We start from the raw sequence: 24,102 nt of genomic DNA on the forward strand, positions 1-24,102 counted from the left end.
CACAGCTGGTATGTTTATTGGTTTAGTCACTAAAGGATTTAGCTGGACAAACATCACAAAGATGATGGCTTATTTAACTGAATTTATGATCAAATGCTTTCTCCATTGCAGGAAGAGTGGGAAATCACTTATGGGGAGATTTGAATAATTTAAGGCAAGTTCTCTACTTGGCATTATGTTTGTATATTGAGTCTGGAGGGATTAAATACAGCTGAGGACTAGCAGAGAATTCGCATGCAGCTACACAAAGATGCGCCGTATAACAATGCATTGAGGGCCAGAGCACTGATCCCTTTGTGTTAATAGTTCTGTTCATTTGGGTCTCATCTATAGTCTGAGTAATAACATCCACACGCAAATATACTCACGGACGGTGAGGCTTCAGTTGTAAATTGTCACTAGGTTTTTCTGAGATCCTAAAAATGTCAAAATGGTCTACAAATACTCTTTTAGATAAGACAAAAAATAACTTGGGGGTAGTATATGTGTGTGTTTAAGGCATTTAAAAATCTTTGTTGTTGTTAAAGACAATGAAAGTCACTCCCAACGACGGATATAATGAGGTAACACGAGATTTGGGCCTTAGGGCATGAACTTGGCTCGGGATCTTGGGGTCTGAAGGAAAGAGGCCAGTTGCCTTTGGAATCCCCTACCCATTTGCTCCCAAGCCATGGCAGGTGCGCCAAACCAAAGGCACACTCCCAGGCTTTATTCACTGTGTTTCTTGAGATAAGTCACCTACCCTCCCTATTTAAAAGCTGTAAACACTACAAATAATTACTTTCCTTTTCACCACTAAAACCCTGAGGTCAAGCGGACATCCAGGGGCTACTCACCTGGTTTAGACTTCCCCGTCAGTTCACGTACACCGAGCATCGGGGTAAAGGCCTACCAAATGCTTTGAATTTGGTTATAGTGTTTTTCTATGGGTTTCTCTTTCACTGTAATTAGAAAAACTGACCAATTAGCATGTTTCAAGACTTAGGATAAATCACAGTTTTACATGAATTATGTACAATGCTATTTGTTAACATACCGCTCTTCGGAAGGAACTGTTAGGGAAGAGGGAATCTTGTTTCTGCACGAGAAGTATTTTAAAACTGATTTGGTGACCAACCTGTTTAGTACCTGCTCCTAGAAAGGTGGGGGAACATTCCAGAAGATGTCTGGGGAACCAATACAGCAGTGGTGTTCACTGCTCAAGGACAATTCCGTATGTGGAATTGAATGAGATGCTCTGACTGGCAGGGGAGTCAAAGTGTGATAAAAAAGTAGAAGGCGGGAACGCTAACGTTCCCTGCAGGTAAGCCGTCCTTTACTCCCATACCCTTGTCAGTACTTGCAAAATCCTGCCAAGGGTTTTGAAGACTGAAAAGCTGGGAACCAGACCAGTTAGTGAGCTTCCCGAATATTATACGATTCACAAGTGGATCTAGTGTGGGGCACTTGGCCTCTGTGATACCAGAGATTACGCTGTGTTCAGGTGTCTTCTTGCCGTGTGTGCCAATACTAGGCTTTTGCTGTCTTCCTGTTTCCTACTCTCTGTTGGTTCCTCTCGACAATGTTCACAGACTGTGTACTCTTCCTCGGTCGGTAGGACCGCCGTCTGCACAGCAGACGTCAGATACACACGTCACCACGAGTAAGTCTATTGACCGTATCTTTACAACGAGCAGAAATTGAGCCCCCAAATGACGAGGGGGGCCCCTTGTCCCTATAAATGATTAGGCCACTTGTCCAATCCTAACTTTCATGATAGGCAACCAAGGGAAAGTGTGAAGTGGGTGACAGTGGATAAAAAAGATCACATTGCTAAAATCATGTTTCTCCAGTGGCTTTTTATATTCACCTTAATTTTGAGGCTGACAACTCATTAAATTCATAAACATTTTCTTGCCCTGGCTGTTGTGGCTCAGTGGGTTGAGTGTGAGCCTATGAACCAAAAGGTTGCTGGTTCGATTCCTGGTCAGGGCACATGTCTGGGTTGTGGGCCAGGTCCCTGGATGGGGGTGCACGAGAAGCAACTGATCAAAGTTTCTCTCTTACACTGATGTTTGTCTTTCTCTCTTTCTCTCTCTCTTCCCCTCTCTCTAAAAATAATATATAAAATCTTGAAAAATTTTTCTAAATCAAAAAAAATGATGTAAACAAATGCTGAGAAAAGGGATCTCATATATGGTGTTTCTTATACATAAAGAGCAGTAAAAACTTCTGCATTTCTGTTCATACCTCACTTTTTAAAATGTGGCAATTTTCAATGTTCCAGAGCTGAAGAATTAACATATGTACCCACAGAGGCCCATGGGGGGCTTATTGAGGAAATGGCACCCCTCTTAAGAGTACCTTATAGGTGGGGAAGAGGCAGCTGAGTCTTTATGATATTTTTTGAGTCGAGTTAGGGAAGATCAAGGGGGCTGAGAACAACAGCAGAGAGGTGAATTCTTAAGGGAGTTCAAAAAGGGGAGAGAGCTGTGTGTCTCACCCCTAGCAGTTCCCAACAGAAAAGAGAAAGAGACAGAAGAGGAGAAAGAGAAAGGCATAGAGACGCTTGCAACAAGCGGTGCCCCTCAGGAGGGAGCAGCGTGGCTTCCAGAGGGGAGGAGGAGGGGAAGAATGTCTGCTTGATGTTTTTTGATACTTCCACTATTCCCCCTGCAGATTTATTACACGTATTTGGTCCTCCAGAGCTATTATCTTCTCAGAGTGTTTACAAATAAAAGACAGGGGCAAGAAGCAAAAGTATAGAGCAAGATCTCTGGATACTTGGGTGCAACATGCAAGGACTCTGGAACGTACATTTCCCTAAGCATCCGTCATCCTCACTTGTCTGACACTGGTGGCACCTGAAGGGAAGGGACAGTTCACATGTTGATCTGCAGCTGGGCTGCCCAACACAGCAGCTGAGCACGTGGCTATTTACATTTAAGTCGATTACATTTAAGTGAAATATAAAATTCACTTCCCAAGGTACACTTAGCCACATGTCACGTGCTCAATAGCCACCGTGGCTGCTGCCCTGCAGGGAGACCGTCATCAACGAGAAGGTTCTGTCAGACAGCACTGATCTATAGGGGACAGAAATGTCAGGACAAACTTTCAGGTCTCTCAGTGACTTCCAGCTTTCCTGAGAACAATCTCTTCTTTCTCTACGCTGGGGGTGGAAAATAACTTCTCCCTTGCAGAGAATTTTGAGGGTACCGACTGTGAACCAGGCCATGTGGAACCATCTGGCCGAGGCCTATCCTTGTCACCGAATGGGCCAGAGATCGGGCAAAGCCGACTGTGACTGCCGCTGAGGGCTGGGTCTGCCCCTCTGCCCTGCCTACCCCCGCGACTCCACATGGAATAGGAAACCCCAGTACCAACACAGGGAAGGCAATGCCCCAAAGATGTCCGCTTGCCAATCCCTGAAGCCTGTGAATATGTTACCTTTCATGGCAGAGACTTTCAAGGTGTAATGATGGTTACAGACCTTAAAGTAGGGAGATGAACCTGGACTACACTGGTAGGCCTTCAAAGCAGAAAACTGTCTCTCGCTGGCAGCAGAAGTGGGAGTGGAAGGGGAAGTGAGAGAGTTGAAGCATGAGAAAGGCTCGCTGCACTGCTGCTGGTTGGAAGGAGAGGGAGCGTGAGGAGGAAGATGGGTGGTCTTTGGGAGCTGGGTGAGGCTCCCAGCTGACACCCAGCAGGGACACAGGGCCTCAGCTTGATGACCACAAAAAACTTAATGCTGCCAACAGCCCAAATCAGCCTGGGAACAGAGCCTCCCCCCGAGCCTCCAAACAGAGCCCAGGCCTTCCAGCACCTTGACTTTGGCCTTGTGACCCAGATCAGGGAATGTGCTGAGCCTCCAGCCTCTGCCCAACAGAACCGTGAGGTAACATCCGGAGGTGTTTTCCACCAACACATTTGTGGTAACTTGCTATGGCAGTCACAGCATAGAAATACATTGTTTTATATTTTGGAGAAGCAAAGATTTTCTTCAGTGCACACTTCCAGAATCTGTTTTGGGGAACAGTTTGAGGAAGCCTAATTCTATGGGCCTCCTTTCTGGGAACGGTGTAGCCCAGCAGCTCCTGGAAGCTCTGTGCCGCCTCAGAAGCGTGGTTGGGTTTTGTTCATTAATGAGCTGGACGCAGGAGGGAGGTGTTAGCTGCACCAGGAGTACGCTTTTGGATGAGGAATCCAACACATAATCTGAAAGGATGAAAAACAATGGCCGTTGCCAACTCCTAGGCCTGGCACGTACTGCCAATTAGTGAGCAAGAAGATGGATACTTTCTATCAGAAACTCGTGCCCGACAGCTAACAAACAGCATGGGGCCTGCCCTTGGCCATCGCAGGGGTTATTAATGACAGTGAATTCTTCGCTTTCTAAAGAAGGACATGGACAAGAAAGCTGGCAATGACACAAAATGACAGAGGATGACCTCCTGGGTTCAGTGGGAGCTGAGTGGAATGGGCAACAAATCTCACCAGCAGGGCCTGAGTGGGTGGCCGGCAGGCCTGTCATCTCTAGCACCGAGACTGTCACAAGCCCACCTTTATCCAAGTGGTGCACTACCCAGCAGTGGCACCGGAGAGGCAGGAGGGCACGGGGGTGGGCAGCCTGCTGCAAACACTATTCCCCAGGACAGAGGAAGTCAAGTTTCTACTCCATCCCAACTGTCCAGATGCCTAAAAACTAGACTGAGAATGAATGACTTCAGTTCCCAGAGGAGCTCTCTCTGCCCGCAGTGGTAGTGAAAACAAAATAAAACTAGATATTGATAGGCCCGCTCGAACATCAGGGTTCTTAAACTGGTAATATTTCTTTCCTAAGACTCACAATGGGGTATAGATTCCAAGTTATAATTTCCAATAGCATTGATCATATGACGTCACTGAGCAAGTTTTCTCATTCAAGCTATACAATGTCAATGTATGTTCCCTGACTACCTCCCAAGAGTGTTATAAGGATATGAGGGTGGAACAACATATATGAAAGCGGATTCTACATTGCCGAAGGCTGCCCCAGCGTTAATCACCATCCTGACCCCATCGCAGCTGTGACTACGAATCAATGAGTGCACGTGAGGCCTCTGACTAGGAACATTTCCTATGTGACTGCATTTATGCTTTGCTACTATTAGTGATCAGGACTAGGCCTTGGGCAAACTTGCCAGCTTTCTCTTGGATAGCTGTCTGTCTGTGCTGCTGGCACCTGTCCCCAGCCCATGTCTTTGGATAGACCTTTATGCTGTCTGTTTGAGGCTCTCTGGTTCTGCCACCAGAGCCCGGAGAGCAGCTCCTCTTTTAGAGCTTCCTCTTTTCCCTTTCAAAATTCCACTCTGCAATTTTCTAGAATTATTCTCCATTCAGTGGCAAGGATTTTAATGGATCTGATAAACATCACTGAACTGCGACTTTCAAGGAGGCAGGTGACAGTACGAGATCTCCCAACATTACCATGTGTGGGTGTCCACAGTCAGGAAAAGAGACCTGCTTTGATTTGCATGTCCAAGTGTTGGAGACAGTATTTTCAAGGGTGTGGTGAGGAACTAGCCCCCGCGTAGCCACCTAAGCTGGACTCAGATGCACAGAGCTGGGAAGTTGCAATTTGCGACTCCAGCTCATCCTCTGAGTTAGGAGAATGGAATTCAGAAGTGTCTGCTTAGTGTCTGCTTTAGAGCTTGTGACCCGCACACCCTCCCCAAATAAAGCCATCCCCGCCCCCCCCCCCCCAAAGTGCATTGATGATGTAAAGAATGATGTCTTTGAAATATTGTGAGAAAAACTCTCCAGGCACTAAATAAATTAAAACTTTTACTCTGAAGTAAGTAGAATTATAACAAAAATGATCAACAATGAAAAAAAAAATGTGTAAGTGGAGAAAGATAAAGATTTGGCTCAACTCAACTGCTCCCCCTAGTGTCAATAAATGTTCTTACCTTCCTCTAACATTTCTAAACAACTGGTAAAGAAATTGATAACTCTCTTACTTTGCAAGATATTATTATTTTAGAAAATTTTAGATCAACTTAGAATAAGAGTAGAAAGCAGGGCCTTTTGGTTTCTTGAGAAGGCATTGATTTAGTCCTTAATGATAAGCAATTAAATATGACAATACGAAAAATACAGTAGAGAATGTAAACATCGGGTGAAATTTGTTATTCTTCCATACATTATTTTAAGTACTTTTTGTTTATGCACATGTGACACAACTGTCTAGCAAATCATCTTTAAAATATGTATTGGAAGTTAATCATTAAATTAGATAAAATATTTTATTAGAAGTTCAAGAACACAACGCGAGGGCCTGCGACTCGCCGATACATTCAAATACACAGAGGTACGTGTTTTCTCCCCTATTTTTGCACTTTCACAAAGGTAGCTTCATTGCAATGTCTCTGTGTTTATTAGACAAAGTATCAATTTCTTTTTCTATTCTTAGGAGAAACCCCTTCGGACCTAACCAACAGGAAGGATTACAAGGAGAACTAGAGCGTGAGGGAGGGGCGAGCAGAACAAGGACCGTCTACACCTCCGCCAGTCTGCAGACCCCTCTGTTCTATCAACCACCCACGAGCTGTGTTTTCAAGTCTTGTCCACTTTGGTGTTTTATCCTTAGTTCTCTTTTTGCTACTTTCAAACCTCCAAAAGCTGTTCAGCTGTTAAAAAGTTCCAAAACAAGCAAATGTGTTCCTGGAATCCTACTCTTAGCTTTTCTGGAGAACATATACGAAGGCTTCTTCTACAGCCAAAATAATAAAAGATCTTTCTTTGAAGTGGCTGAAATTCTTCGTTGATTGCACATACATGCCAATGTCAAACAACTATAAATAGAGAGATTTGGAAGAAAAATAGGGAGAGTCTTTATAACTCCAATGAAATAAAATGGAATGTTTTAAAGGCAGTCAGAACACAGTACACGCATTTATAAAATTAAGATTTGTGTCCCTTCAGTCCAAAATCCCCTCCGAGCAGGAAGAGCCCACCCAGATCAGGCACTTTTGGTGTAAGGGAATAAAACAACGTTCTTTTCTTTATTACTGTATGTTTATTATTCTCAACCCTATAATTAAGATTTCTTATTTATATTATCCTCTTGAGTTTAGATAGCTGGTAGATCTTTTGATATTTTTCTCCCATCAGTGCTTTGTTTGCCCAGAATACTAAAATATCCTTCAAAGGATAACACTATGCCCAGGGTTATTGGTATAAATGAAGTCGGCAGGGAGTTGCATGGGTGTTACTAGGGCAGACGTGGCCCCCAAATAATCTGGGTCACATGTTATAGCTGTTCAAAGAGACTTGAGGACTCATTTCTCAAGAAATTCTTACTCTCTTAGGTTAACATATCTACTAACTTTAGTAGCTGAGTTAATATGTATTTTGAAAGACATTGTTACTTAATTTTGAACAGTGACTTACTTCTTCATGTTAACCTACCCATCTTTTATTCACCCATCTAAATTGAATTCAAATTAGTTCTTGCAAATGAGCTCACTTGATTTTGAACCTATTACTGCTGTACAAGAGCATTTACCAATTGCCACAGTTTCATAACTGTTCTGTAGACAAGCAAATTAGTTAGCAGGGATTGGGAAAGTCAGCACTTGCTTAATAGTGTTTAAACGCAGTTCTTCTGAATCTAGACCTCACTCTGAAGTGAGGAATGTTGAAATGTCAGATGATGGTTGCAGGGTCACAAGTCCATTTGGAGGAAGAATCAATAGTATAATTAATGTCTCTGAATTCTCCGTTCCCTCTAAATTGCGTGGGGCTGGAATTGGCTGGAGGCTATAACTTGGCTCTAAGGATTCAGTATGTAACACTGGAATTCCAGAAAGTAATGTTTTTATAATATTTTTGGTGATGATTTTATTACTTAATGCTTTCTGAAATAAATCCTAAGGCAATAAAAAATAAGACTTACAGGGACTTAAAATTAGCATTTTTCTAAACAAGTCATGTTTATAATTAAGAAATTTTACCTCAAGCTCAGCTTTTAATATGCTCCCTAAAATGTTAAAAAGTAATCTAAGATTGGAACTCAGTGTATTAAACAACTGAATTAATTCTCAATTTTTAAAAAAGCGCATGTGATGGTAGAGATGAAAAGAAAATCATTAACTACAATTCTGTCAGCTGATTAAAAAACTTCACATAAAAATGTCGTACTTCCTTCAGTATTTTAGACCTTATTTTTGGTAGAAAAATGATAAATCCTATGTTCATGGAAAATGCAAATAATAAATAAAGTAATCTCTTAAAGAGACACTGTGTTCTTATTTTGTGAATGATAATATTCCCAAGAACTCTTAATTTGCCCTCACAAGTAAAAGCATATTTACTGGTATCTAGCACCTTTTAAGAAAAATTTAAAGATTGAGCACAACACACATAGTTTTTAAAAATTTCTAAAGCAACAGTACCAGAGGACTGCACACCCTATTTTTGTCAATGAAATTAGCTACTTTTGTTGTGACATAAACGATAACCTCCCAGAGAAAGGAAAGCCTCAGGTCATAGGTGGTCAGACTGAAGCCGAAACAACACAAAGCTTGAATACGACTTTAAGTTTCTTTTTCTTCTTAGAGGACATGAACTAACCTGGTTTATCCTGGGATCGAATAATGTAAATGGACAAAAATCTCTTCTCGGAGAGGCACCCCACCAGTCACCGCACAATGACGGAACAAGAAAGTCCATTCACGGGGCAGATGTGTCAGTGCCCACGGTGGCAGATGCTGAATACAAGTTGCAACGACGAGTGACTGCGTGGGCCACGTGTACCTGGTGAGGGGTCCTATCCCCAAGAGGACAGTGGCAGACATACCACAGCAGCATCCACAGACCTCCCCCTGTCTTCTGTACACTACTCTGAGTAAGAATCGCCATATATTTTCTTGGGCAATTTCCAGGCCATTCTAGCTTTGTCCATCTGAAGGAAGGGAAAGGAGTTATCTAAATTGGAGGTGATTCTCCACAAATGCTGTAATGTGTCGATGTGTCAGATTTTCCTGTTTCTTTACAGATAGGGTCAGAGAGGCAACTGCCTTATCAAGAATTGTTTCATAAAGAGGTTGCCTGGTGGAAGAAAACGTTCTGAGCCATCACAAGAGAGGAACGTGTTACATCATTTCATTAAGGTAGGGACTGTGTACTGTACGCATTCCCTGACGTGGGAAAGTACGTTGGACCACCGGCCAGTAAAGTGGTGGGGGGCCTGGGGGGGGAGGCTCAGTAAAAGGGTGAGGAACGCACGCAGAATGCTCCTGGCACAGGCTGTGCCTCCCTAGACAGCGGGGAGACTCCGGATCTGGAGAACTGACTCCCCACATGGCAAATCCTTGTGTTAGACAACAAGAATTATACTAGAGTGTTCTTTTCAGTATGAATTCAATCAAAATAAATTGCCAAGTCTCTCAAATAAACAACTGCAGAACTTAATGTATTCATTCCACGAGTTGCTCACAACAAGCTGTGCACTGGATCGATCACCTGACGGTATTGATGAGAGACATTGTTATTTAAAAAGGTTTTGTCTTACTTCTTATTTTCATAACTTATGGCATCTGTAATTAAAATGTAGTAACAGTAAAAAGTGAGACAACACTAAATTCCCCAGAGACAAAACGTTGTAACAAATTATAGTATGCTTTACTATGCTATAGTAAAAGCAGTTCTAGTTACCTTTTCTCTAGCATAAAGCTTGAAATGTGATACCCACAATAAAATGAGTGGCTCAACTACTCTGCTTTTCAACTTTCAATGGTTTACTAATAGGTTGGCTTGCAATAAAAGACCTCTGTATAACGTGAGAAACCCAGATCTACCGATTTCATCGAATTTCGAAACCAATAAATAAAACTATTTTAACAAAGTCAGGTGACAGGAATTAAATAAATGGAGTCCGTATACTTCGATTGATGTATGTACTTAGTTTTCCAATAAGGCTTCGGGGAAAAATAGGTAAACTGAAAAAATTTGGAAGGTCAATTTTTATCTAGTTCAAAAGCTGTCAACAATTTTATTTAGATTATAAAGTCAATCATTATATTGTACTTAATAAATGCTGTTTTGCTGATGCCAAAACGCCCCTTGAAATCTAGTTACAAGGAGGTTGACCACATAATGTTTAGGCTTCACAGCTCTGAAGCAATGCCACGCGGCTCTGGGAACGCGAGCTTGATCGTGCGACTGTGTCAGTTCAGGCTGACCCCGGAGGCTGGCGCCCAGTAGGGGCTGAATACCTGGGTAACAGTTAAATGAATGGATGAGTGAATAATTGAGTGAACAAATGAAGAAAATGTGATGGCAACTTATCAGGAGCGTTTTTAAAAATTAGAAGAGAGAGAGAATGAGTACAATCTGTCAGAAGACTTACTTATTCCATGCTTGTCTAAGGTGTTTAGAGCTGTACACGGTGAAGCGTTCTGAAACAGAAAGAAAAACGATAAGCAATCTTTGTTTTCAAATGCATATATTGTTTAAAAAGTATGTTTAAACAACTGAACTTTTAAAAAGACAAGGTTTGATTCAGACACCTTATACTAGCCATATAGCAGGTCTCCACCTTTAAAATCGAAAGACCTTAACATTTTAAACAGCAAATCATTGTTTTCTTTCGTCTAAAATGATTTGTTTCATAATCTGGTTTTGTAGTGATTATTTCTTAAAATAACTAAGTTTTAATTGGGTTGAAAAAGGAAATGTAAATTCCAAACCTTCGAACTGGAAGTAGATTTATAGGAGAATATTGATGTAACAGTCAAATGAGACTTGCTGTTTTCTTTATGACCAATACAGTAATACTGGCTTTCCTTTCTTTTCCTTTTTCTTTCTTTCTTTCTTTCTTTTTGGTGCCCTGACTGGAGATCAAACCCTGCAACATTGGCACATCAGGAGATGCACTAGGCAGCTGAGCGCCCGGCCTGGGAGGCTGCCTTTCTTACACAATGATACTTACACTTGCTCAAAGGCAAACTATCAATGTCCTATAATGTAGATTCATATTTATCATTAAATAGCCTTCACTAGATTTTTAAATTAAAACAAGCGCTTGTTTTGCCGAGTTAAACAATGAAGCAGCATAGAATAGGTATTGATAATCTCGCTGTTCCCATCATTCACTCCTGATGATAGAGCAATTGTTAACGGCTTCGCACATCTCTTTCCACATTATTTCTTAGGTTAATAAACACGGACCCATTCATATATACAAATTTATGTACCATATATACTATTTTAATTTTTTGATAGATTGTATAATAAACATTCTCTAAACACCTTTATGTACTTAATAATATATAGTGGGTTATCCTTCAAATCAAGAAAATAGATGTAACCATTGTTTTAAAACTCTACTAATGTTCCATAGGGTAGGAGTACCATAAGTCATTTGATCACTCTCAAGCTGATGGAAATTTAGGTGGCTTCCAGTTCTTTCCCCTTGGAAACAATGCTTCAGTAAGTAGCCTTGCACATCTGTCTCTGTCCTCTGATGCTTTCACGTCTTTTGGATGGATCCCCCAAATAGTAGAACTGCTTGGCAAACTGTACGCACATTTTACATTTAAATAGATACTGGCAGGTTACTTTACATTTTCCCACAAGCAGTGAAAAAATAATGTCTCTTTAATAGTATGCACCCTGGGATGTAAGAATGGTTCAACATATGCAAGTCAAAAATATATCATATTAATAGAAAGATAAAAATCACATGATCATCTCAATGTAGAAAAAACCTTACGAAATTCAACATCCATCCACTCACGATGATAACTCAACAAATTGGATATCGATGGAAAGTACCTCAACACAATAAAGTCCATGTATGACAAGCCCACAGCTAACGTTATACTTAACGGTGAAGGGCAGAGAGCTTTTCCCGAGATCAGGCAGACAAGGGTGCCACTCTCACCGCTCCTGTACGGCATAGTACCAGAAGTCCGAGCCAGAGAAATTCGGCAAGAAAACAAACAAACAAACAAATAGTATCTAAAACAGAAGGGAAGAAGTAAAATTGTCTCTGCTTGCAGATGACATGATTTTATATATAGAACATCTTAAAGACTCCACAAAATAAGTTAGGACTAATAAATTCAGTAAAGTTGCAGAACTCAAAATCAGTATACAAAAATCAGTTGCATTTCCGCATACTGACAACTTAACCAAGAAAGAAATAAAGAAAACAATTCCATTTTTAATAGCAAAAACAATAAAATACCTCAGAATAAATTTAAGCATGGAGGTGAAAGACCTCCACAGTGAAATATGTAAGACAGTGCTGAAAGAAGCTGAACAAGACACAAGTAATGGGGATATTTTCCATGCTCATAACTGAAAAAATTAACATTGGTAAAAGGTTCATATTACCCAAAGTCACTCATAGATTTAATGCGATCCCTATCAAGATTCCAGTGGCTTTTTTTCCCCACAGAAACAAACCAAAAAGAATCCTAAAATCTGTATAGAATCATAAAAGACCCTCAATAGTCCAAGCAATCTTGAGAAAGAAGAACAGAGCTGGAGGTTTCACACTTCCTGGTTTCAAACTGTATTACAAAGCTATAGCAATCAAAACAGTATGGTACTAGCATAAAAACAGACACACAGACTAATGAAACAGAAGAGAGGGCCCAGAAATCAAGTCATGCGGATAAAGTCAACTAATATTTGACAAGGAGCCAAAGTACTCAATGGAGGAAAGACAGTCTCTTCAATAAATGGTGCTGGGGTAACTGGATATTCACATGCAAATAAATTACAAATAAAACTAGATACCCACCTTACAGTGCTTATAAAAATTAACTCAAAACAAAACAAAACAGAAATGAAAGACTTAAATGTAAGACCTTAAATGTAAATGTAAGTAAAAAACAGGGAATCTTGGCAATGGTTTTATGGACACGATACACACAGCGCAAGCAACCAAAGCAAAATACCCAAGTGGGCCTACCACAGACTGAAAGCTTCTGTACAACAAAACAATCAGTCAACAAAACAAAGGCAACCTACAGAGTGGGAGAAAATATCTGCAAACTTCATACCTGATAAGAGGTTATTCTCAAAATACACAAGAAACTCATATAACTCAATAGCAAAGAAACCCCCAAATAATCCATCTTTAAAAATGGGCAAAGGACCTGAACAGACAATTTTTCCAAGGAAGATACTCCAATAGGCAACAAACACATGAAAAGGAGCTCAACATCACTAACCATCAGGGAAATGTCCATCAAAACCCTAACGAGACATCACCTCACTCCTGTTCAAATGACTGTTGCCACGAAGCAAAGAGAAAAGTGCCGGCGAGGACGTGGAGTGAAGGGAGCCCTGGTACACTCTTGGTGTACACTCTTAGGAACACGAATTGGTGTAGCTGCTATGGAAAATGGTATGGACGTTTCTCAAAAAAGTTAAAATTAGCCCTGGCTGGTGTGGCTCAGTGGACTGAGTGCTGGCCTGCAGACCTAAAGGTCACTGGTTTGATTCCCAGTCAGGGCACATGCCTGGGTTGCGGGCCAGGTGCCAGGTCCCCGGCTGGGGGCGAGCGAGAGTCAATTGATGGATGTATCTCTCACACAATGATGTTTCTCTCCCTCTTGTTCTCCTTTCCTTCCCTCCTCTGTAGAAATAAATGAATAAAATCTTTTAAAAAATAAAAAATAGAACTACCATATAATCCACTTGTTGGTACCTATCCGAAGGTAACCAAATCACTGTCTTGAGGAGATTTCTGCATCCCTATGTTCATGGCAGCATTATTTACAATAGCCAAGATATGGAAATGTGGAGTCAACCTCAGTATCCATTGGTGGATGAATGGATAAAGCAAATGTGGTGTATATGCACAATGGAATATTATTCAGCAATAAAAAGAAGAAAATCCTGCTATTTGCAACAACATAGATGGACTGTGAGGGCGTTATGCCAAGTGAAGTCAGTCAGACAGGGGAAGATAAATACTGAATATGATCTCACTGCCATGTGAAATCTAAAAACAAGCAAAAACCAAAACTGAACTAGTAACAGAAGTAGAGAACAGATCGATCACGGCGTGGGGGTGAAGGGGTAGGTGGGTGGGAGAGAAAGGTGCAAGTAGGCAAAGGGCACACAGTTCCAGCTGTAAGGTAAGTAAGTTCTGGGGCTGTGATGCACAGTGTGCTGCCTACTGTTGCCAATTCTGCATGGTATATTTGAAACTTGCTAAGAGAATAGATTTCAAAAGTTCTAGCCACACCAAAAAAAATCACTATGTGAAGTGATGGATGTGTTAACTAAACTCACTGTGGTTGATCCGCCTGTAATATACACACATGTAAAGTCACTATGACGTGCACCTTAAACTTATACAATGTTATCTGTCAATTGTTTCTCCATAAGGCTGGGGGAAAAGACGGTGACCTGAGAAAGTAAAACAAGAAGATGTGTAGAGCGCCCCCGTGCAGGTGCCGAGGAAAGGGCAGTTTCAAACAAAACAGACACCAACACAATAAACAGAGTTTCTTTGGAAATCTGGCTGGAGTTTCATTAAAATATGTATTTTTTTTATCTGAAAAGGATAATACAAAATCTCTGCACATAACAACACGGTGTGTTTTCCTTTTAAAGAGGATTTGTGTGTACATCCTCCAGCAAAATTACATGGCTTCTTTTTTCATAGTGACCTAATATCTTTCTAATAACTTATCACTCAAAAGGCTTACACTTGCTTAACATGTATTGGTGTCTTTTGTCAGTGTTGTCTGCTTTTAACTATGTTTTTGAAGGAGAGACTAAAAATTATTTATATTGTTTTTGTTACAATATGATTCATGTAGAAGAATACCAGTAGACAAGAACAAAAGAAACCTAAGAACACACTCAGCTTCCTATCTCTAAACACAGAGTTTATTCAAAGGAATCACTGGAAATACTGTGCAATGATTCATTCATTCCATCACTGTTTATTGAGCAACTACTGTGCTTCAGGTATGCTTCCTGGGGCTGAGGATACAGGCGGGAACAGACAGAAGACCTTCCTGTCTGCAATCTGGTAGGGGCTGTGCCTGGCTGGAGTGACCCTGGAGGACAGGGTGGCTGGGGCAGAGAGCCCAGGAAAGATGAGTGGAGGCTGAGCCCGGGAAAGATGAAAGACGGGCAGAGCACCAGCCCCTACAGAGCACTTGTGACCTTTAAATATGATCCTGGCATTTGTGAAATTTTTTTAAAGGATAACTCTGACTTCTGTTTGAAGAATACACCAGCAGAGGCAAGGCTGGAAGCAGGAAGACCAATAAAAGGTTATTGCAACTGTTCAGGAGACAGATGACTTGGGCTGTGGTGACAGAGGAATATAGTGAGAAAGGGTCAATCTGAAACTTAGGTAGAGCCAGTAAAATTTCTTGATAAATTGTCCGGTGGGGGGGTGACAGAAAGGTAGGGTTTAGGATGACTAGTGGAACACCTGTTGATCTCCAATTTCCAGATTTCAAGGTTTTGGAATGACATATACAACTCAGATGTTCCCCTCAGAATACATTAATCTTTCCATGATGATTCTGAAGGTATTTCAAGTTCTTATGAAGCCTCAGAGTCACCATTCAGGCAGGGGTGATTGTCAACATGCTTAATAACCCGCGAGGCACAGGCCCTGACCGGTCAGTACAGATACTAGCCATCACGCTATCATGATGTGCACTGGCGGAAGATCCTGCCTGATGACACATGTCCACTGTTCTACAGGCAAAAGTGCCCACCAACAACCTATGTACTTCTTTCCAAAGGATGTCTAACGCCTGCATCATTCTCTAGCAGCCTGCACTATGGAAGACGCAACATCATTCAGCCAGTTGGTGCAGGGTAGCAATTTTCAACCTTTGTCATCTCAGGGCACATATGAGCTAATTACTAAAATTCTGTGGCAGAAGAAAAAGAAATATTTTTTGCTGCTCTGACAAAAAATAGATACAATTTTTATTCATTCACACTGGATATCTATTGTGTTGGCTGTTGTCTTTTTTTTTTATTTGACAATCTAAGGGAAAAGAGGTCAGTGCCCCCGACTAAATGGTCAGGTACTGCATGTTTTAAAAATTCTTGTGGCGCACTGGTTGAAAATTGCTGGTGTAGGGCAAAAATGTAAAGGCATATTCTAGGTTTGAGGATTAACTGACAACATAAGGAGAAATGGGAAGAATATTTCTTTTGATAAAGTTTTTAAAAATTATTATCTAAAGCCTGATATTAAAACAGCAAGATTTTAAAATTTCATTATATCAAATGTCCTTGTAAACCAAATTTGATCTCCTTACCTTTGTACTCCCCACAAAGCAATTTTAATAATTTGCTATGATTTGGGGAGGAACAAGAATTCCATTACAGATAAAGTTAATACAATCTTGCATTTACAAGTAAATTATTATTCTTAGCAATTAATGATTACACATAAATATTAGTTCCAAGAATTGCTTCTATTTAGAACTTGACAGAATGTGCTAATAGAAATGTTTTCCCGAAATACAGCACGTCAATTTTAGCTGTGCATACAAGAGCCCAAATTGACAGTGAAACCTGCTATGTGAAAGTAGACAAAATAGGGAAGAATAAAGTCTTCCTACATTTCCCTTCTACTTCACACAAACTCTTAATTCTTTTGGCGACTGTCGCCTGGATGCCTGCCCGTGTGCCGGGTGTTGCATTGGGCAGCAGGCACACTAGACTGGGTAAGACCTGGTGATACAGTTCAGTAGCACGGAAACGCAAGTACAGAATCACAGACGCAGGGTCGGAAGTGCCGCGGTGTGGGTACAGACACGGTCCCCTGAGAGCCCCGAGATGGACATGGCCGCTAATTGCATCTCTCTCTTTTCTAAATGAAGACAAGATAAACTCAGACACCAGCAACTAGCTGGAGTAACACACAGGACCTGATGTCTTGCATTCAATAGCATCTTTCAGATCTCAACTGCTGAAGTACACAACTTCAAAGGGAGCCATTTCTAGCATTTTCTGCCATAAGCATACATTACATTTGCATTGTATTTTAAAAACTACTTCCATGATAACTAAAAGTAATGTTCCATTAGAATGAAAGTAACATAATTAGCCATGTAAGTTCTGAAAATAAAAAGGGGTTTACATTCGTGCCCCAAATTAATAACAGGTGTGTTTAATAAAATATTCCACTGCCTATGAGTAAATTTATCACATTATTCGCGTATTTGCCCATGCGTGATTTACACTGTTCTTCAGCTAAGTTTACCCTGTCACTTGGTACTTTAATATCAGCTTTCTCTTTCCAATTATGTTCAAACTAGAAGTTTAGAATGTTGTGATTTAAAGGATTGGCTAACTCATAGCATAACTGAGGAGTGCAATTAATTTAAGCCTGCAGGCCGAGTTTACCTTTGCTTACTGCAGGGACTCTGCAGAGGGTGATCACACACAGCGGGAGACCAGGGAAGAAATCACTTGCTATGCGGCACGATAAGGATGGATGGGGGACAGAAGGCTGGAAAGGCTTTCCCGCAAACCGCCAGCTATGTTGCGCATAGCAATTCATTGAAATTCCACAGGAAAATGACTGGAGAACAATGCTGTGGATTCCAAGTCTCCCAGCTTAAAAGAGCGACACCTGAAATGGCCCGAGGCACTATGAAAGCAGACCTGAATTCACGGGAAGATACAACCTAATTTGGAAATTACTCATTTCCTTATCGGTGGGTACTGTGTGGTGCAGGAGAATTATTTTGATATTCTCCACAGTCCCTTTTCATCAATGGTTGTGTGTGTGTGTGTACATTATAAGACAGGACTGTGTTTTTAACTTCAGGAACAACAAATCAACCAATAAATAAAAAACATCAGTACATTCAAAGGACTTGAAAAGCGAAGCCAGAATTTGTAAACTAACATCTTCCTTCCTCCCTCCCTCCCTCCCTCCCTCCCTCCCTCCCTTCCTTCCTTCCTTCCTTCCTTCCTTCTTTTCTATTGGTGGGCTGGAAGGGAGGAAGGTAAAGGAGGACTAGCAATAGTGGCAAAATCATAAGAAGTCTCAAATTTTAGTATATCTTTTGCAAATGGATTTAATATTATCCATTTCAATATAATACCATGGAATAAATATAAGTCAATATAAAAATCAGTTTGTCCAAAATGCCATAGAGAATATTAGATGGATGATGTATGTCCAGAAAAAGTCCAACCATTGTTAATATAACGAGAACAGTTTGCAATATCGATGTAACCTGGCAGCTAAGGAGAGTGGACTGGAATGAGCGTGCATGAACAACGATGACTTCACTGTACTAGTCAGTGGGGGGCAGAAAACATAGTTGAATGAGCATATGTACTGTGTGGCCGTCACATTCAAAATGACTGAGTGAGTAGACAAACAAATCTGCATCAAATTTTGTGTTAAGCTTGAACATTCCTCCACGGAAACTATTCAGATGATTCAGAAGGCTGCAGCTATGGGCAAGTGGTGATTGGCAGCTTCATCACAACATACCCACTCCTGTGTCACGTCTTGTGCAGAATTTTTTTGGAGAAACATCAAATCACCCAGGTGACTGAGGCCCCCTACAGCCCAGAGTTGGTGCCCTGAGACTTCTGGCTTCTCCCCAAACTAAAATCACCTTTGAAAGGGAAGAGATTTCAGACTGTCAATGAGATTCAGGAAAATACAATGGGGCAGCTGATGGCAATTGGGAGAACTGTGTGAGGTCCCAAGGTGCCTACTTTGATGGGGACTGAGACATCATTGTCCTATGTGCAATGTTTCTTGTGTTTTCTATCTTCCTCAATAAATGTCTCTATATTTCACAGACCATGGCTGGATACTTTCTAGACAGACATAGTATTTTAAAATTAACTCCTCTAAACCAGTAATTTTGAACTGGTGTGCCACAAGAATGTTTAAAATTTGCTATACTTGACTATTTATTTAGTCAGGGATGTTGCCCTCTTTTCCCTTAGATTGTCAAATTAGAAAAATGACAACAGCCAACACAATAATAGCCATATGGTATGAATGAATCGAAATTATACCTATTTTTTTTGTCAGATCGGCAAAAGACATATTTTTGTGGTGTGCCCCAGAATTTTAGTAGTTTATGTGTGCCATGAGATGAAAATCGCTGCTGTAAACCATATTTTCAACTATTCACAATTAAATTCCTGGGGATTCTTTTGTATTTAAACAGATGGATTTACTCTTTCTTGCAGACCTTGTACAAGTCGTAGCGACATAAGCGAAGAGCTGCGGGCATCCTGTTACCTGGCCGAGCTGTGGATCCTGAAGCCTTTCTCAGCATCGCTTCAGTACCACGAACACGGTTATGAATCACTGGTGGCGTTTCAGACGAGCACCCTAGTTAGTTGTTTATGCAACAGAGAACATCCCTCAGCCCTTCAGGACAGAAGGCATGAGTATCCATTCATTCTCCTATTCACTACAAATACTTACCGTGCGCCTGCTGTTTGCCAGGCACTGCTCTGGGCACTATGGACACAGCAATGTGCCAAACACATACGGTCATAAGCAGCCTGCAGTAAACCATGGGAACCAATACTACGGGACCATCAGTAGAAGAAAACTATGTTTACAGGGGTTCCCAAGATGTTACCTTTTTATATTTATTAGGAAAACCAAGCCAACCGTATCAGTTGATGCTCTGCTCAAGATACACCAAAGCTGGGTTGAAACGGTCTGTAGCACTCAGAGCCAAAGGAAAGCAGAATTCTCGTACCGTGGAAGGCTCATCCCAAATAGAGAAGGCTAAGCTTGTTCCCAAGTGTGCGGATTTTAGACGTCTCAGCTCCAAAACAGCATAGTGGTCCAAACAGGGCATTTTAGAAATTGCGTGGTTGCAAATCACAGCTTTAAAACACTTGATATCCCCAAAACATATGACTGAGATATGACACAGCTCTAGGGTATCAGTGAGAGGCTCTTATGGGACATATTAACGCTGAACCAAACTGCGCTGCCCTTTAACCGTCACCCACAGTGGCTCCTTCAAACGCAGAGCAGCCTTCAGTCCCGACAACAGGAGACTGCAGCGCCCTGACCCGCCCCGGCTGCAGCAAAGCATCCTTCAGTTACCAGTGGTGTGCACTGTGAAATGAGTAATCAATCTTTGAGCACCTTTTAGAAACAAACTTTCTGCTATATTCATTAAACTCTGACTTTGGGCAGCATTTGTTTTTTCTAATACACATACAAATGTGGACTTGTGAGCATATATTCTCGGGTGAGGTCTTCAGACTATCCACACCTTACCCTAAAAGTTAGGGAACACTTCTGTTTCTGTAAGACATTTTTCTCTAGAGAGGTAAAGTTTAATCACGTAGGCATTTACTAAAGTCTAAAGTGTACTATTTACAAATCAGAATTAATCTTTACAGGTCCCAGAAAAGAAAGGGGAAGGGAGATTGTGTGTCTCACTCTTCAGGCATCCTCACCCACCCCTCCATCCAAACTGCAAAGGGGGAGAGATCAGATCAGAGAGGGCAGTCAGAACCGTCTTGGGGAAGTGTGAGCGAGGCAGGACCCCAGCAATCAGGTAGTCTAACCACTTCACGTTACAAGACAGTAAACTGAAGTCAGACAAGTCGCGCTGCCTGAGGCCCTCATGCAGGCAGGGGCTGAACGGGGCTCTGCTTCCAGTCTACCGGCACCAAAGAGCTGGGACACATAAGAAGCACAGACAAATCAAAGTTTCAACCAGCAACAAAACACTCACTTGCAACTCTGTGACAGTCTGGAAAAGGCAAACTATGGAGACAGTAAAAATCAGTGGTGGCTGGGGGCTAAGGAGGGGGGAGTAAAATTTTTGTAGGGCGGTGAAACTACTCTGAATGATACTGTAATCACAAAAACACGTCATCTCACATTTGACCGAACCCACTGAATGTACAGCACCAACAGTGAACCCTAATGCAAACATGGACTCCGGGTTATAACGATGTTTCAGTGCAGGCTCATCGGCTGTAAACAATGCACCCCTCCGGAAGGGGATGTTAATGTTGCGGGAGGCTGTGTATGTGTGGTGGGGGGGGTGGAGGGGGCATACAGGAAGTCTCTGTACCTTCTGCTCAGTTTTGCTATGAACCTAAAACTCTCTAACAAACAAAGTCTGCTAAAACAAACAAGCACACAAGCAATGCTCTCCTTGCTCCCAACTCCCCTTCCATGTGCTTCAAGTATCTCACCCTTTTAAGTCTAGGAGAACAAATCCTTCTTGTGTACACAGGACACACCAGACAAACGTCTTGCAAGTTCTAGTGATTTTAGACATATTAGTTAAGTCCTCCCCTCAAAAACATCTTTCAGTGCCTCAGTTTCCCTGTATTACATATAGCATCATAGCAGTACTTACCTCAAAGAGTTAACTACGAATGTTCAGTAAGAAAATGCATCTCAAGAGCTAATAAGAGTGCCTGACACATAATAAACATTCAATACCTGTTAGCTATTATTACTACCACAACTGTTATTAATAACATGCTTGAAAAGCAGAGCATCTGGTACAGTTATGTTATATGTATACAAGGCAGACATGTGGTATATAAAAAGCAATATTACTCCAGGGAGGGTAAATGCTAAACTACCCTAAATATCCATCTTGAGGCAACAGTTAAAGAGATGAATAAAATCACAGACATGTCGATGCTTTTCTAACCCCTCATATGGGATGCCGTGATTCTAATACACTGGCGGAGAATGAGGACTGGCATTCGAAGAGAGTATCAGTTGTCCTTTTTTACAGTCAAGAGATTATTATTTGGGTTTATAAGGCTGGCTTTTAGAGGCAAAAGCACCCGTGTACATATATCCTTATGTCCTTTTAAAATAATCCCCTTTGCAAACGTTATTGAGTGTGAGCCTCAAAGGTGTTCTGACAGCACTGTGTCAAGGACACGTGTGAGGGAGGAAAATTTCATCAGAGTTTACAACTGAGCTAATTATTAGTAGTCAGTTATCACCCTGTTGGTCTGACTTGAATATTGGAGGTGGGGGGAAGGGGGGAAGCTAAAACATTACTTGCCTCTTAAATAGCAGAAACCAAGATTTTTTCCTTTCACCTATTAGCATGAGTTATTTATTCCATAGTCATGCATTTGTCTTGCAGCAGAAGCTCAATGATAATGGCTTAAAGGGGTTTTAAAATCAACATCATGTTAAATAGAAATGAATTTATTTTAGCCTGGAGTAGCCAACAAGCCTTCTAAGTTAGAAGACCTAGCATAGGACATTCAAAGATTTCCTCTCTCCCCTTTCCCTCCTTCACCAGTGGGGTATACCTCTCCCTGCCCCACCGGTATTTTGTGTAAATGATGGGATATTGGTATCGATGCAAACCAGGGCTTGAAATGTGCCTGGGGCAGCAGGCCTGCCCCTTGTGCTCCTGTCTCTTGCCACAAGAAGAGCGTTATTCTGCATCTGCTGTGCCAAGGACATATGTGTGGAATGACCTGAACTGAACCTGCAGCTCCGAGGCAAGCCCCAGGCAGGATCAGCTGACGCAGCTCACCACACTGGCGTCAGCAATTAGCAAACACTTATGGGCATAGGGAACTGGCTTTGGAGTGGTGTGTTTTGAGCTCCATCAGTAGAATTGACTCCTTCGTCTGGTTCTGGCCCCAGGCTACCTTGAACCATGATGTTGGTCTTTCCTCAACAGCCTTCAGCCTCATCCATCTTCCTGGCTACCTGCCCCGATGAGAACCTCTCGAGGTAGTGCATGTGAAAGCATTTGGTGAACAGCGAAAAACTGTACAACGCAAATACCATCACCAACTGGCACTTAAATTTGCCATCATTATTCTGTGTTTCTAAGAATTTCCAAATGCAAAAATCTTACACAAATTCTCCGATTACCAACACCATGCTGTTCTCCGTGCTTCCCATGCCCCAGAGACAGAGGAGAGAAAATCCTTCTTCCATCCGACCCCGGTTCATACACTTAGCCATAGTGGCATGGAATCACCGCTGGAGAGGGCCGAGCGCACGCAGTCCCACTCCTCCCCCGGTGGCAGCTTCCTACTCGAGGTGCTGTAGTCAACACTCAGCTTGAACAGAGGTATCAATTTCTCTCATTTTAAACTTCCAGTACCCTGTCCCCCTTCCTGAAATTTTGATTTTTTTACAAGTTTTTAGAAAGATGTTTGAGAGTTCAGGGTCAGGAGATATGGAGGACTTTTTTGCAATGCATAGGTTTCTAGCTATACATTTGCTGGCATGCATCGTGAGCAGGGTAAATATAGAATATCAAGTTACAAATTTAAGAAACGGTAAGAAGTGCATGACTGGTTTACAGTAATGCCAGTGGTATGTAGCAACTTCAATGTTCGACATTTAAGGGGATGACAATTCTTTCAGTACCTTGAAAATTTTTCACGTCTCCACTTAATTCTAATCTCCACCCTTAGGCTAAAACTGTAATTCTTTTTTTAGATATGCTATTAGACAAATTATGCAAATTGGACAGTGTACAAGGACTTTAATCCTCTGGGGCGGGGGGAGTAGTGTGACTGAAGAGACAGAGAAATCTTTATATAGTGATTGGCATTTGATATCAACTTTGGTGAGATGAAGTCTGCATAACTACCAAACTGAATTTTACAAAGTTCCAAAGGTAAGAATATGAAACCAGTCTACTTAGGATGTTTTTTGTGGTTGTTAAGGCTGAAATTAGAACTACACTTCTTGAAAATTTAATCTTACTACTACATTTTCTCTGGCATCTCCTAGACGCTCTGGTAGTCTCCATCGTTACCGATGCCCTCTAGTGAAAATAAATGTAAAATTCTTCAAGCAGATACAGAGAAAGTCAGCACAGAGAATCTCCGCTTCGCACTGAAATGGATTCCTACAATGCATAAAGAGAATTCCACACACAGGTTTGTCTTTTGGGGAGAGAGTGAATTGTTACAGACGCCCCCCTTTCCCCTCAGAGATGTGGTCCAGGATCCAGCAAATGCCTAAAACTTCAGATAAGTACCAAACCCTATATATACTATTTTCCCCTATACACACATACCTTTTCACTGAAAGGAAGCAGCATGCAGCTTCTCTTTGCTATGTCTGCATTGCCAGCATCACTACTCTTACACTTTGGGGCCATT

General features: G+C 41.5%; 1 protein-coding gene across 5 annotated transcripts in view; it reads right to left on the reverse strand.

Annotated features, from left to right (window-relative positions):
• CDK14 (cyclin dependent kinase 14) overlaps positions 1-24,102 on the reverse strand; it is a 537,492-nt gene that overhangs the window by 111,210 nt on the left and 402,180 nt on the right. For all 5 annotated transcript variants that reach the window (XM_024577248.4, XM_045185274.3, XM_045185273.3 and 2 more), the window contains one exon: positions 10,373-10,421. In XM_024577248.4, the coding sequence (XP_024433016.2) occupies positions 10,373-10,421 (49 nt within the window). The remainder of the gene's footprint in view (positions 1-10,372; positions 10,422-24,102) is intronic.

This window comes from Desmodus rotundus, chromosome 6 (assembly GCF_022682495.2).
Source record: "Desmodus rotundus isolate HL8 chromosome 6, HLdesRot8A.1, whole genome shotgun sequence".
NCBI lineage: Eukaryota > Metazoa > Chordata > Mammalia > Chiroptera > Phyllostomidae > Desmodus > Desmodus rotundus.